Below are 16,222 nucleotides of genomic sequence, written 5' to 3'. Positions count from 1 at the left end.
TATGAAAGTATTTTAATTTGGGATTTAAATAACCAATGCTACGATATCTGATGGGATTATTAAACGTAAAAAGCCACAATGATTTAAAATAAATTAATAATTTAATGTGCACATTTATGATGTTGAGATTATAATAAACGTTAAATATAGCTGTAGTGCAAATGTAAACTAGATTTTCCTCAAATGTTTAAGTGAGCAGAGAGAATTTGTGACATCCTACATTTTAGCATACATTTTAAATATATAAATCATTGTAAATATCCACCCCACTTCACTTTACTACAGTTAAAATATTATTATTATAATTTATATTATATAATTAAATAATATAATTTATATTATTATTATTATTATTATTATTATTATTATTATTTATAATTATTATTAATATTAGGTTCATCTTAGGTCAGGCAATAAAATATACAATATATTGATACATATACTGATACAATTCACCAAACAAGAAACTATCAGGAAAACATAATTATACACTAAATAAGTATCTAAATAAAAGGTAAAATGCCATGTATATACACAAAAACATGCATACATAAGATAAAATAAGAAATAAAGTAATAAAATAATAAAATAATAAAAATAAAAGAATAAATAAATGATACAAAAATAAAGAAAAAAAAGTCTCTTTAAAAAAACTTAGTAAAGGGCTAAAGACTTTCTACAACTGTTTTAGCTTTTGTTTAATTGCAAACCAAATATTTTCCATTCAAAGAGCATCAAAGAAATCAAAAACCCATTGCTGATAAGAAGAGGAAGCTGCTGACCTCCAATTCATAAGAATAAATAGTATAGCCAGTAAAGTTGCAAAGGCTACACCAAAAGCAGGATTCCAAACAGTGCCATTAAGGGGTTTACGTCTATTGATGAAAAAAAGTGTGTGAAAAGTGAAAAAACAATAGAAAAACACCTAAAGCTAAAAAATCAGGCAGTTTTAAACAAGAGCAGAAAGTATGTAACAGTGGCTGGTTCGGTTGTACAGCGAAGGCAAATTGGGTCAATACCAGGGAAAATTGTATTTAGTTTAGTTGTAGAACAGTGTATACTGTGCACAACCTTGAATAGAACGAGAGTATGACTAGCGTTTATTGATGATAAATTTATTCGTGCAAGAATAAGATCCCAACTATTTTCTTCAATCATTAAATTTAGTTCCTCCTCCCCCCAAAAAAACTCAGTACATCTGTTGAGAGGGGACTGTTTTGTGTTAATAATAGTAAAAAAACTATTATTTGATGCATTCTAATAGCACTACTAAAGTGCACCCTAAATTTTTCACACTAAAACCATACGTTTGTTGCTAAAAAAAAAGTAGGCTTCAGGCCCTGCCTATAGTGTTGAACGTGTCAGGCGCTGCGTCAGTCTTTCTGCCCGTCTCTGGTGATGCTATCAGAGTTTGTTTGTGTTTCTGAGATGGAGAGCGAGACAGACAGCGAACTGGGTATTAAATCACAGCGACAGCGTGTGTGTCCCGAGCTCAATGGGCTCCTGCAGGTAGACGAGCTCCGCCATTAATATTCCTGACAGCTCCTGAGCTTCCTGGGCAAGGCCATGAGAAAGACACTTACACTACATTATAGAAATCCTCAAACGCTCTCTAATATCAAGATCCGTATGGGCTGGTGTCGCAGAAAAACAACAACAACAAAAAGTGGCCATCTTATTCAGGTCTGGCTTTAATTAAATATGGAATGAGCCGCTTCATCAATGTCCGTCCTTTACTTTCTGTTGCTTTTCGTTAACTAATCACAAAGTCAAAGATAAGGCTCAGATTGTATTGTTATTAGTGTTATTTACCTAGCTAGCTAATGAATGTTTGTAGAGCATTTTCTGTGCTAAGGTTTCAAAAAGGAATGCTTTTAATGTTAATATAAGTACATATACTAAATATTTTAAATTCAAATCCATTTACCACAATACATCAAAAAGCCACAAGCCAGGTATTGTTTGTAAGAAAAGAACAAGCACAAAACAAAACAAAAAACAGGCTAAAAATACAATAAATACCAAAACAAAAGCTAAACATATACAGTAGAAATTCAGCTCGCATTCATGTAGTTCTGCAAAGTATTTTCTGGTTTAAAGCCTTGATTAAATATATGAATATATATATATATATATATATATATATATATATATATATATATATATATATATATATATATATATACATACACACACACACACACACACACATACATATATACATACATATATACATATATATATATATATATATATATATATATATATATATATATATATATATATATATATACATACATATAAAAATATATATATATTTTTTTTTTTTATTATTAAAAACAAAAATGAAATCTACAACAAAACAAAAACAGTTCATGAGAAAGTAACTACTAAAAAAGACAAAAACATGACCCAAACTAAACCATAAATTAACTAATTTTCATAGAATTTTTTTCAGGCTATAGGATCTCAAAAAAGAATAATTACAATTAGGAACATTTAACATTTAATAAATACAAGTAAATAATAATATAAAATAATCAAATAAACAAAAAAACAAACAAACATCTACAAGCTAAACTATTTGAGGTATAGTTAAAATAATTATAAATGCAAAAAACTTATGTAAATTAACCTATTATTTACTATTAAATATGTATCAAATTAGTTATTAGTGGTAAATAAAAAAGAAAAGTCAAAAAATAAAAAAATGACAATATATGAACACTGAGAAAAGGTTTATGAAGTAGTAAAAAGCAAAATACTTACATGTAACAGTAATACAGCCGCCAAAAATGATTGCCCTTGGCAATAACCAATTTCCTCATCATACACAGAGTAAGCCTGTGGAAAAACATCGGTTCAGGTATTGTGCCATTAAACAAAACTTTCCAAAATGAAGTGAAAAGGGGTTTTAAAATAATTAATGACAATAATACATTTATTTGAAAAAACCTTTAAAAAATACTGCTTTATGCAGCTTTTAAAATCACAAGCAGTTGTGCTGCTTTATAATTTGTTAATGACTGGAAACCCTGATAAATGCTGATGGCAACGTATGCCGCTCTGAGTTGATGGATTTTGTCTCTGGGATTAGCTGGATTGAAGGTCTTTTGCACAATTTAGGAGGCTTTTAATCTGCCGGTGCCAATCAGCTGATGGAGAACCTCTTAAGGCTGCTCACAAAGGAGATTTAAAAGAGAAGAGCACCATCACATCCCTGTTTCTCCAGCACTCACTGCTTTTCTCCTGTTTCCTATAATACATGTTTCTAAAAGTAAAAATCTAAATACATTCTTCTGGGATGCAATATATTATGATTACCAAACTATGTAAAAATGGAGTATTAACGAATTGAATTAATAAATTAACTAATAAATATAGCAGCTTGTTTCTGCCTTGCTTCTAATTTACAAAATTATAAAAATTTTATTTTGACTCTCTATTTTGCAAATCGAACCCTGTTTCTAGAACTGAAATATAAGTACAAACTTATAATTGCGAGACGTAAACTAACGAGAGAAGAAAACTAACTCTAAGATGTATCATAAAGTACTTCGTAATGAAACTGTAAACTAACTTTCAATTGCAAGATGTAAACTAACTCGTAATTCTGATGTAAACTAACTTGTAAATGCGAGCTGTAAACTAACGTGTATTTGTGAGATGTAAACTAACTCCTAATTCCGCGATGTAAACTAACTCATAAACGAGAGCTGTAAACTAACTCGTAATAGTGAGATGTAAACAAACTCGTAATTGTTAGATGTAAACTTAGTCATAAACGAAAGCTTTAAACAAACTTGTAATCGTGTGATGTAAACAAACTCGTGATCGTGAGATGTAAACAAACTCGTAATTGTGAAATGTGAACAAACTCCTAATTGTTAAATGTAAACAAACTCGTAATCATGAGATGTGAACAAACTCGTAACTGTGAGATGTGAACAAACTCGTAATTGTGAGATGTGAACAAATTCGTAATCGTGAAATGTAAATAAACTCGTAAGCGTAAGATGTAAACTAACTTGTAATCGCAAGATGTAAACTAACTCGTAAGCCTGAAATGTAAACTAACGAGAGATGAAAACCGACTCAGAACTCGAAGATGTACTGTAAACTACTTCATAATCACAAACTGTACCCTAACTATTGTTAATCGCAAGATGTAAAATAACCCGTAATTTTGAGATCTAAACTAACAGCCCTAGTATTACTTAATTTCTAACAAAATCCGGCCAAATTAAGTTCTTTTTTAAATTCATTTTGGCAATTCGAAATTGCTCACCAAAGCAAATTTTTTGGGGGGATTGCATTTTGACTCCAAAACACCTGAGCTACCATTGGTCTGTTACGTGTACTTCAACCACCAATTCGTTTCTTATTCCACAGAGGTCAGACAGGAGAACAACAACAACATCGACATGAACAAATCGAACAGTCAAGTAGCAGAGCTAGTTTTTTTTTATGAAGCAGATGTTAACAGAACAGCTGCCATTATTGCTGTGTTAAGGAGTAAACCGTACAAGTAAACAATGTGATGTACGTACTGCCTCATCTGAATGTTCTACACAGTATACCGTCACTCAGCCTTTTAGAATTTCGTTTTAAATAAAAACATTTGTTCTTCCGTTTAGATTGAAGTATACCGGGGCCTTACAATCGCAAGATCTAAACAAACTCACAATAGCAAAAACAAACAGATTTGTGAGATGTAAACTCAAAACTGCTAAATGTAGTCTCTAATTTGCGATATGTAAACTAGGAATTTCTAAATGTAAACTAACACAGAATTGTGTAACGAAAACTCAGATTAGCAGTGTGTAAACTCGAATTTGTGAAATTAAACTAATAATTATTGACTAATTCGCAAACAAATTCTTAACCGTGAGATGTAAACTAACTCATAATCATGACATGTAAACGAATTAATAATGGCGACATGTGAACTAACAAGAGATGAAAACGAAACATCTGTAAAATAAAAAGTAGAACTGTGAGATGCCAACTGAGAATTGCCAGATATAAACAAACTCAGGATTTCAAGATGCACACTCTAAATTCTGTTAAGTCAGGATTGTACGATATTTTTAGAACTGAGAGAAAAAAAGTGAGAAAGGTCAGAAAGAGTCAGAGTTACATTTTTTTTTATATTTACCTCCAAGCAGAAACAGCCTTCTACAGATAACGGCATAAAATATTACTCTAGCTTTATTTCTAAATGTGAATGATTCATGTTGTTCAACTAGCATATTGCACAAGCGAGTGTTTTCTCACATCTCAGGGACACACGTTTGCATCAGATATCAGGATGCACGGAAGTGAACACAGCACACGTGTCAGTATATCTACCAGGCCATTATTATAATTACGACAAAACAAAAGGTCAGCGGATAGAGATGTTGCAGTGGTGTCGTGATGCTGTTAGCAGACAGAGGGAATGAGTCACGGCTGGAGGATTCGCAGCATTCAGCTCACCTTGCAGATCTTGTATAGAGAGTCTTGGCCATCGCCGCCTGAGTCTTTGAAGTAATCGTGAGCAGGGAAGGTGCGATGGATGTCTCTGGTGATCACGGCTTCCTGGGCAGATTCCTGTGGGCCGAAATACAAGACTGTTACAATCAGATGAGATGTCAACAGTACACATTTGTTTAATTTTAAGCATTATTACAATCAATAGTTTTTTTTAATAAGCTTATTTGTATCATTATGACATTATTATGTGCACTCTTTAACTTTCTACATGCACCAAACACCTTCATATAAGCTCTCCATACTTCTTAAACAACATTGAGTAATTCTGAGTGTGCTCCACACACAAGTGAGTTAGAATAACAAAACTGTAAGATAAAGTAAAAAAAAAGTTTTTTTTTTAAACAAAAATATTCTTAAAAATTAACTAAACTTAAACTTAGAGTCTTCATACGTTGATCAAAACTATTATGTTATCCTTACTTGTAAGTTGCTTTGGATAAAAGCATCTGCTAAATGAATAAATGTAAATGTTTTAAAATAAAAAAAGCTTTAATTATTAACAATAATATGAAATATGCTGTATTGAATGTATTAATATTATTATTTTTATTTTTAATAATTATTTAAGAATTGTTTAATGAAATGCATAAAACCTAAAATATTAATAATTAATCATATTCATATAAATTAATAGTTAAATATTAACTAAATAGTATTGTTAATGATACAATTGTATTTGGTATTTCCTAGTCTTTCTATGCTGCTCTCTGACGAAAAGTACTTATTTTATCCTTATTTATAAGTTCCTTTGGATAAAAGCATCTGCTAAATAGATGAATGTAAATGTATTATAATTATAAAAAATATATACTTTTTATTAACAATGTTACAAATATTGTATTAAATGTCTAAATAATTAATAATTTTAATTTTATTTTAATTTAAAAATGCATAAAAACAACTAATTAATAATATTAATACTAATTAATTAAATATTAACAAAATAATAATAATATTATTATTAATACAATTTTGATTGTTTTTTATAAAGAAATAAATATTACTATTAAAACGTTTATTAAGAACTTTCTTTACATATTGTACAGTATTAACTAGGCATGTCCCAATCAGTTTTTTTTTCCCAGTCATTTCATTTTAAGTATCTACTGATACCAAAACCCAATCAGGTACTTCTATAATACATAAAAAAAGTATAAAGAAAAGTGGCGAAATCGATCCAGGATGTTCCTTTTTTTTTTTTTTTTAATTTAATTCACCTTGTTTTAACATTCAAGAACTCTGTTAACAAACAGAGCACTTCTGTGAGGTAGCTTGAACAATCAAGTAATAAATAACACCAATTCTTCACTTTTGGACCTTTGTGCAAGAGTAAATATAAAACAAATAGCATCTCAACTTAAAATACCCGACAAGCAATCCCAAGTTTACATATCTCACAGTTTTCTATGCATTGTTGTGTCATCATTAACTTTATAATACCTCTAGACCACAGACATACGCTTTTCACTTCAAGCTACTTCTGTGTTGTACTTTGCCGGCATTTAACCAATTGCGTCTCTGCAACAAAGTGATGTCATGCCACACGCGATGTTGTTTCTGTGTCAAGTCAAGAAAAAGGTCCAACTCTGTGCCACCGCATATCTATAGATGTGTTAAAAAATTATGAGAATATTTGAGTCTTGATCGGGCCCGAATTCCGATCACATGATCAGATGAACATATTTGGACAACCCTAGTATTTACTAAAGGTTTAAAACAATCATTTACATGTATTTGAAATGTAAAAAAGTAAAATAACATAATTTTTTTTTTTAAAACTGTATGCTACATCATATGCTACAAAAATATGCTACATCATATTGTAATAGAGTAAAACAAAATCAATCAATCAATCAATAAATCGAGAAAAAAGACCCACAATAAACTGCACTTTCAAATTCTTCAGGCAAAGACCACATGTCTGACACTTTTTGCCAAGTTTTACAGATTAGAGTGCAGTCAACAGTAAATACGAGATACTGTCATGGACTACAGTACAGATGAGCTTCTGTCGTTCAGCACATGCGGCCGGCTCTGGAAAAGCTTAATCACAAATAACATGACGACCGTTTTCTTCTCTGCACTCTTTGATCTCCATCAGTGTGTTTCTTAGCTTGAACACAAGACTGAGGACAGTGAAGGACAGCGCATCTTGTGTACTTTGTCAAGTCGACGCTAAGAAGAGTCCTTGAGTGAAGGAATAACCTTGTGTGAAGTGTTTACAGAGACAGATTAAACGCTGCAGGAAAGTGTCGTACTCAGCACAGCGCTCACTTAAAAGTCAAATTAACAAGTCAAATGCAGACGGCGCTTCAGTCACACCACAGAGAACAGAAACAGATTAGTTTTGTCAAAACGTAACAATATTTTAATGCATATGGATGCAGAAAAAAAATCTGCAGCATTTATAATAGTGTGACTGCACACCACAGTATAGTCTGCTCCATCATCGTTTTAATTTATAGTGGGCCATTTCACAGTTAATGCTGTAAATTGTGTAGTGGATTCAATACTTGTATCTCACAAATCTGCATTTATATTTTACAATTATGAGGTAGTACGTATCTTGCAATTAGGGCTAGGTGGGGCTAAATTAATAAAAATAAAGAAATTGCAAACATGATTCAGCGAAGCTGCGAATGTCAGATCGGTTCTGTGTTCAGAAGTTAATCTCCTCGAAACGTAAGAGGGTGCTTTTGTGTGGAAACACCAACAAAGAAGAAACCCAGAAAAAATTCTTGGGCTGCGTCCGAAATGGCATACTTCCATACTATATAGTACATAAAAAACAGTATGGGAGATGAGTAGTATGTCCAAATTCATACAATTCGAAAAACAGAATGCGAGAAGGACCCGGATGACTTACTAATTCTGGCAAGATTCTGAAGTGCACATTCGATGCAATCCCATGAGAGAATTCATTAATGGGAGTGAAGCGACGCAACTGATGCGGGTAGGTCAAAAGATAATGACAAAATGGCGGATGTAGTACGTCTGAATTCCATTCATACTACTCACATTCATACTGTATAGAACGTATTATTCTAATGGTTGAGTAGTAAATTCAAATTTAAATGCAGTACCTACTGAGTAGTAGGCGATTTCAGACTAAGCCACAGTGTTACATTATGAAGTGAAGTTTAACTGCATACGTTGATTCAGCGTGACTAATAATCAACTCGACATTATGAAGTTTAGAATTAAAACATGTTATTATATGTTGTTATATTCACATGCAGGATTTACTACACAAAGCGTAGTGCATTGAGAAGCTATTATCACAGAACAATTATTTAGATGTCATTTTCGTCCGGTTTTATTGATTTTGATTTGGAATAATTTAGCATAGCGGTCAGTGCGAAAACATATAATTGCAATTACTTCTATTCCTGCCAATATCAACTGTCCAATCATGATAAAAGTCAAAAATGCCAAAAATAAATATAAAAAATGATGTAATTTATTTTTCATTTTATTATAAATTCTAATAAATGATTTATTAGAGTGTTACAGGGATCAAAATGTCAAAAACAAGAAATATTTTGGTCCCACTTTATATTAGGTGGCCTCAGTGCCTAATTTGTGAATTGCGAGGTCCCGGAACAGATCGGGGTGAAGGATCCAGCATGTTCCCTGAAGATTGGAGAGATGTGTCGCGTAGGAAAGTGGGAAGCGTGGGAGAAGGTGTGGGGGGGGGGTTAGTTGTTGGTGCGGTGGATGGCAGAGGGGTGTCGCAGGCGAAAGTGAGAAGGGCATGGGTGTCATGGATGGCAGTGAAGAGGGTTGGAGAGTCGCAGAAGAACCCGAAAGTGAAAAGTGAACAGGGGACAAGGGCGGTTGGGGAGGGGGATGGGTAAAATGAGGTGCCGGATCCGGTGTGTTCCGGCACAAATTAAGCCCTGGGTGGTCTTTACTATGTACTGGCATCAAACAATAAATACAATGCATCTACTGTGTTTAAAGTGTGTTGATGTGGGGTACAGGCTGGGTTACGGACAAATTTGGTGGTATAAGTAGGTTTAAGGGAAGGTTAAGATGTAAGGGACCCCAAATGTAATTACAGAAACTATTTATTACAGATGTAATTACATACAGGTATTTATTCAATCATTAGCACAATATAAAAACATGTATATACACAAGAAGTACATTGTAACAAATGATAGATTTCGGCCACCTAATATAAAGTGCATTTCCACTCAATATATTTGTTTATAAAATATGCATTATATATATTTTCCTTTCAGCTGGATCTGTGAAAACATTGGCAGGTTAAACTTTTTACAGCAGGCCTGACTGGACCAGTCTGATCCTTGTTTTTGGCAAGTTCTAAAAATGTGTTACAATATTTCGACAAGGTTTTGAAAACTGTGCCAAACATCAATGTTTTTAAAGGTTTCGTTTCAAAGTAAAAATTTCAATATCGGGGCACGCACACATACACAGGCACACACACTTAAAAGCATCTGACTTAGAGCAAAGCGACAGCTCTGGCAAAGAGAATTATGGGAAATGTAGTTTTTGCCACACAAGCCTGTCATAAAAGTTACTGAGCTACAGTATATGAGCAAAATATTAAGCTCTTGTGTGGAAGCATCAGACGGACACTGCGGAAATCTCTCTGACAGGCTGAGTTGTAATAAGGTGCATTCAATTAACAGCGTGTGTCAGGGCTAATTAGAGGCATCATTAGTCAACTAATGCGAGAGAAGGAAGGACAGGTTTCCAGCGCCGCTCACCTGTTTACTGCCTGACAGTCTGTTAAAGGGTGGACTGAATAAAAGTTGATGGAGGATGAAGGCGTGGAGGAATTAGTTCAAGATTTGGAGTCGGTTTATACTTGAAATCTAATCACATGTAGATAACGGTGTATTTATTTTCTGTAGTTTCAAAACACACACACTTAAGTGTTTTTCAGCTGTGAGCTTTTAATATAAACACCTCAGTGTTGTAAATAAAACTACACTCAAAAAATGACGTTTGGTGTTAATTCAAACAACTTGTATAAAATGAAACAATACAATTCTTGAGGTTTTTGGGGGACAACTTAATTGTTTTACTACTTAATCTACTTAATTCCTTGATGCTGCACACAAATCATTTGAGTGGAACCAAATGCTGGGTTCCGCACAATATCTTCATGAAGTGAAGGTATTGGTTACAATGCTCAAGAATAGTTTAAGAATGAACTCAAGAATTGTGTGTTTTAGCTCAATTTAAATAAGTAGTTTGTACAAGCAGCAAAAATATTTTTTGAGTGTATTTGGAAGTATAACTGTAAAAAAATTAAATAGATATGTTTTTGTTTTTATTATCATTATTACAGCTATTATTATATAATCAACTTAAAACATACTTAAAATAACCTACCATGTTTAATAATTTATAAAAAGTATAATCACATACAGTATTATTATTATTGAAATTATTTATATTATATAGTTTTTAAAATAAATTTGTAATACTTTTAACAATACAGATCATTAGTATTGTGATTATGGTATTTTGCGAGAATGATGTGATCTGCTCAAATGAAGTAGCACGAGTTGAGCGTTTCTCAACTTCTGAAAAAATCTGAAGTTTATCAGACATTCGCAGCGCGGTAACCAATCAGGAGCTTGCTCTTGTAGGGGCATGATGATGTTGTTGTTGATGTCCTGCCGACACCGGACAACAGCTCATCAAACTGGGCTTGGCTGAGTTGGAAGCACAGCTGAAAGCCTCCATCATCCAGGTATAGTTTCTGAAGGAGTTGCTGAACTCACAGACCTGGGTGTACCTTAGAAAAGATCTAGTGGACTCAGACATGGCGCCAAACTAATCTACATTGTGTTTCAGTCTTCCTAAATCACATAAAGCAAAACTAATCTCTCGATAAAAACCATGCTAGCATCAGTGCCAATAGCCTAGTGGTGAGTGCATCGACACATAGCACTATTCCTCGATTCCCAGCTCGAATTCCCTTGCCAGTCCTTACCCTATCTCTACTCCCCACACTTTCCTGTCTGTAATTCTCCACTGTCCTTTCAATAAAGGTAACCCCCCCACCCCCCCTAAAAAAAACATGTTAGCCATTTAGGAACAAAAGTAGGGTCAGTGACAGAATCCATGTCTATTGTTAAGTGAATTTGACGCAGGAATGAAGCTAATTTGAAGCACGAATGAAGCAAGTAAACTCAAAATGTTCACGAATCTATTTACACGAAAAAAAGAATGATTTATTCACCCATGCTGCGTCTGGTGGGAACACCCTATTTGTATTTTATCCATTATAATAAACTACATACTATTATTATTAATAGTAATAACAATTAATAAAGTGGAATGGTAAACACATTATTATTACTTTTTTATTATTATTAGTAACCAAAAATAAAAGCATATTGTTATTGATAATATACAACATATTAATTTTTTTTATACCTAATTTGATTAAATTTACATATTTTAATATAAAACTATATTATATACATTAGATGTCAGTAGCCGCTTACTCCAGATTAATGTTTTTTCTCTTCAGCTGAGGTTATAAATTATGTGACCTTCTTTTCTGCCATTTCTCCATATACCGTACACCTGGCTGATGCAGATGAGTCTTGCTGACAGTACAGTCATTTGTGTGCCTGCTTCATCAGTTCATGTTCATACAGAAAAACAAGGCTGTAAAAGCCGTTTCTCATGAAGGACAATACAGCACGTGCAAACACTGACCTTGTACATTTTCATAATAGAGACAAAACAAGGCTGTGAAATGCTCATCAAGATCAAACATATTCACAACTATTTCCATATTATCATATATAGCATAATATTGCATGTATGTTATTTAGAATCTAAATTGAAGTTTTTCATTCATTCAGTCATTTTCTTTTCGGCTTTCTTTTTTTTTTCTCCCTTTATTAATATGGGGTCGCCACAGCGGAATGAACCGCCAACTTATCCAGCATGTTTTTACACAGAGGATGCCCTTACAGCCGCAACCCATCTCTTGGAAAAATAGAAGTTTTTGTTATCAAATATTTTTGTTTCAGCCTTTTTAAACAATTAAAAATTATATTCAAATGAAACATGAGACTATGTTTTAATATAGTTTTAAATAGTTTACAATTTTAATACAATATTAATATTAATTACACTTGGTTTTTCAATATTGTTTTCAATATATTTATTTATACAACAGTTCTGTCTGGTTCTTGAATCTGATTGGCTGATAGCAGTGCAATATTCTGCCAGTAACAGCACTCGTCCAGCCTCTTCACCTCTTTTGTGTATTACTCCGCCTGCATACAGCAACAAGCAGAGGACACTCCAGTTTGACAAATATCGCTGCTGTTGGGCAACAATGTACTTTTGAGGATTTTTTTAGTGGAGAATGTAGTTGTTTAGATTGCAACTATGCAGTTTATTTACAAGAATTATAAATATTTTTAAATATTTATAATTTCTGAGAGACTTTTTGGTCGACAATCTGCTTTTAATGAATCTCCTGTTTTCGCTACTACAGACTAGTTCATTAAACAAAGAAAGAAGAAATGCCTGAATGTTTTCCTTATCACAAACACAACAGTTACCTGGTAGTGATTGCGTTGCTTTGGGGTTTTTCGGGGTTAATTATTGTGATCTCCTGATAGCAACAGAGAAATATTGGGAAATCTCTGTAGATAAATGGCATTACATGCCGTTCAGCCTTATAATCTTAAAAAGTCACCTGTTTTGTCATCATTTTAAACATTATGCTAGAGAATCATTCAAATCCTAGCTCTAAAGTGACGTTTGTGAAGTAGTAATGATTTCTGCTGTTCTGACAGTCAGCTGCAGATGTGAAGGTATGACGGAAGAAAGTAGTTCCTCTAACAAAAGGGTTTTTGTGACTCCATGTTTGATTCTCTTTTTTATATGCACACGATTATGCCGTAGAACTGTTGTATAAATGCAATTTCACACTTGTGTCATTGCGATGTGCCTGTATATAGTCACTGGTCAGGCCACTAACGCACATGGTTTTTTTTACAACGACAAAATTTTTTATAATGACATGGGTAAATGGGTAATAGTACTCTATTAATTGTATGTGTGTGTTGTATTTAGATTTAGCATGTTTTTGAATAATATTAGTGTAATAATTCGATTTTGTTACAGCTTCATACATTTAATGATAACTTTTCCTATGCTTGCAATATATTTGTAATTAATAAATGTATAAAATATTGAATATACAGCATGTATATGATTATATTTGTCCAATTTAAATCCAACATAAACTATATTGATACATAAGCCAGCATATAAGATTATTTAAAAGAAACATCCATAACATCTTAATCATCTAAAACCCAGAAATAATTTGCCCTTTCCCAGCCAAAGCTGAACTTTGACCTTTAATGGAGAAAAATAACTCTGAGAGGGCCATATACTGGTGTTTTCTGCAACAGTAAGAAAGAGCGTGTGGCTGTAATTCTGCCCCAGTATGAGGTTAATCACAGCATACTGTATGACTCTCCCTCTCTTTTACACATACACACACAGAGCGCGCATGAAAATGAAATGCTGCCTCATAAACTGCGAGTTAGTGACAAATGGTATTCATAAATAAAGGCAGAGATACAGGCTGTGAATGGTAATGTGGCCACTAAACATCTGTGAGGCTCGGCAATGGCAGGAGAGTCCAGTCCAGAGCAGAGACGAGGATAAACAAAGCGATTCAATCTGATTACGTCCATGGTGAAGCTTGAGTAAACTTACAGCCGCAAATAACAAAGGACAGGCAGATCTGTGCCATCTTCAGCACACTGATTTGAGGATCTACAACACGAGTTTATAAGAAACATGCGAGTCAACTGGGCCGAAAAAGCAGAGCAAAGCGATATTCTAGCAATGTAAAAGTTGTGGGTTCAATCCCCGCTTAAAACAAAAATGTGCTTTTTAAGGTGCAGTATGTACATTTGACACCCAGTGGTTGAACTAGCTATTGCATTCCTGGATCAAAACAAATGCATGCGCAAGTTGACGATCGAGCCTACAGGCTGATTTAAATCATGTTCTAACTAAAAGTAATGAATATTTTCATATTAAAAGGAGTTTTTGTCCCCATCAACACCTCAAATTGATATTTTAGAAATGTCTTCTATTTCTTGCAGCTGAACAACAGAAAACTGACAATGATCACCGCAGGTACACCTCATGTGCTTTATATTTAGTGGTAAATACTAATACAAGTGAGTTTAAATGCCATTTTACATGACATTCATAGCCATACTACTGAAAACAGCAGCAGATAGTTTGTATCAGAGATTGAAAGTAAATTAAACTGTTTGAAATTGAACTGTAGAACTGTGATTCAAAACCAACACATAGTGATTCAGCTTGCACATTTAATAATGTTAAAAAGGTTTCATATGTATTAATTAGAGTATAAACCTTACCATTTAGTGAGTAGGTGCATATTCTGTACTTCTGAATTTCTGTATTTCAATTTCTGTTGTTTTTCATCTGGTGCAAACAGCCAAATTGCTCATCATAGCAAATTTCGTCACATGGCATGTAGTTAGGACACGCAGTTACAATGCAAAACGCTCATCTATAATGTTCACGGTCGTACTATTTATATTATATCTCATGGGGAACTCTGAATTGAGTCTTTTTTTGGAGTTTGCTACTGTCCACCGGAAATCACATTTTGGTAACAGACGCATGCTTTGAGAGCCTTTCTGAATAAAAAAATGAATGAATGAATGAATGAATGAATGAATGAAGGAATGAATGAATGAAATGCTCGATTTTCCAACAAGGCAAGCCGGGGTGCTGAAATATAATTGGCTAAACTTGCATTGGGCAGGTTAAAAGAACCAAAACAAAGACAGCATTCTGGCATGGAAAACACATATTCAAAACAGAATATGTGACTTCAGCATTGCTTTTCAGATAAACGAGAATGTTCTCTTGGCATGTTTCTTAAATATCTGCAAACGCATTATGCTATTTTTATGCTTTAGAAGAGTCAAAAATGTACATATAATAATAAATGAAAAAATATATAGAATTTATTTTAATAAAAATGAAATCAATCAAATGTTTTCATTAATTTAATTTAATTGTGTAAAGATAGATTATTAGATTAAACAATTAAAAGAACAATTGTATTATTACTATGTTATATACAAATAAATGCAATTTAATATATTATAAATACAACAATTTTGTAAAAAATCTAAATAAAAATATTTTATTTATATTTGCAATTTATTTTAACAATTTCTTGCAGGACTCCCAGAGTTTATCAAGATTCTTTAGATTCATCTTTAATGCCTAATCCTTCGTCTAACCCAAGACATGTTCAATAATGTTCATGTCTGGTGACTGGGTAGGCCAACCCTGGAGCTCCTTGACCTTCTTTACTTTTATGAACTTTGATGTGGTGGCTGAAGTATGAGAAGGAGTGCTATCCCGCTAAATTTGCCGTTCTGTGGTTTGTAATGTAATGGGCAGCACAAATGTCTTGATACCTCAGGCTGTGTTGTCATCCACTTTGCAGATCTCTCGCATGATGCCAAACTGAATGCAATCCTAAACCATGATTTTTCCTTCACCAAACTTGTGTGTTCACCATATATATAATGATTTTAGCAGATTATTCATTATTTTTTAATTATATTACTACATGCTTGTACTATATAAACAATGCTAAAAT

The 16,222-nt window shown here is 33.1% G+C and overlaps 1 protein-coding gene across 2 annotated transcripts in view; it reads right to left on the bottom strand.

Annotated features, from left to right (window-relative positions):
* Positions 1-16,222, bottom strand: part of rabgap1l (RAB GTPase activating protein 1-like) — a 151,108-nt gene that overhangs the window by 49,832 nt on the left and 85,054 nt on the right. For both annotated transcript variants that reach the window (XR_015521873.1, XM_087304168.1), the window contains exons 14-15: positions 5,479-5,592; positions 2,770-2,844 (exon numbers count right to left, since the gene is read on the bottom strand). Coding sequence is in view for 1 of the 2 variants with exons in the window: in XM_087304168.1 (XP_087160294.1) it covers positions 2,770-2,844; positions 5,479-5,592 (189 nt within the window). In the remaining variant the exon portion in view is untranslated. The remainder of the gene's footprint in view (positions 1-2,769; positions 2,845-5,478; positions 5,593-16,222) is intronic.

The sequence above is a fragment of the Danio rerio genome, chromosome 22, assembly GCF_052040795.2.
Source record: "Danio rerio strain M-AB ecotype USA chromosome 22, GRCz13ab, whole genome shotgun sequence".
Classification (NCBI taxonomy): domain Eukaryota; kingdom Metazoa; phylum Chordata; class Actinopteri; order Cypriniformes; family Danionidae; genus Danio; species Danio rerio.
Note: the sequence above shows the minus strand (reverse complement) of the source record. Positions and strands in the feature narration are given on the sequence as shown.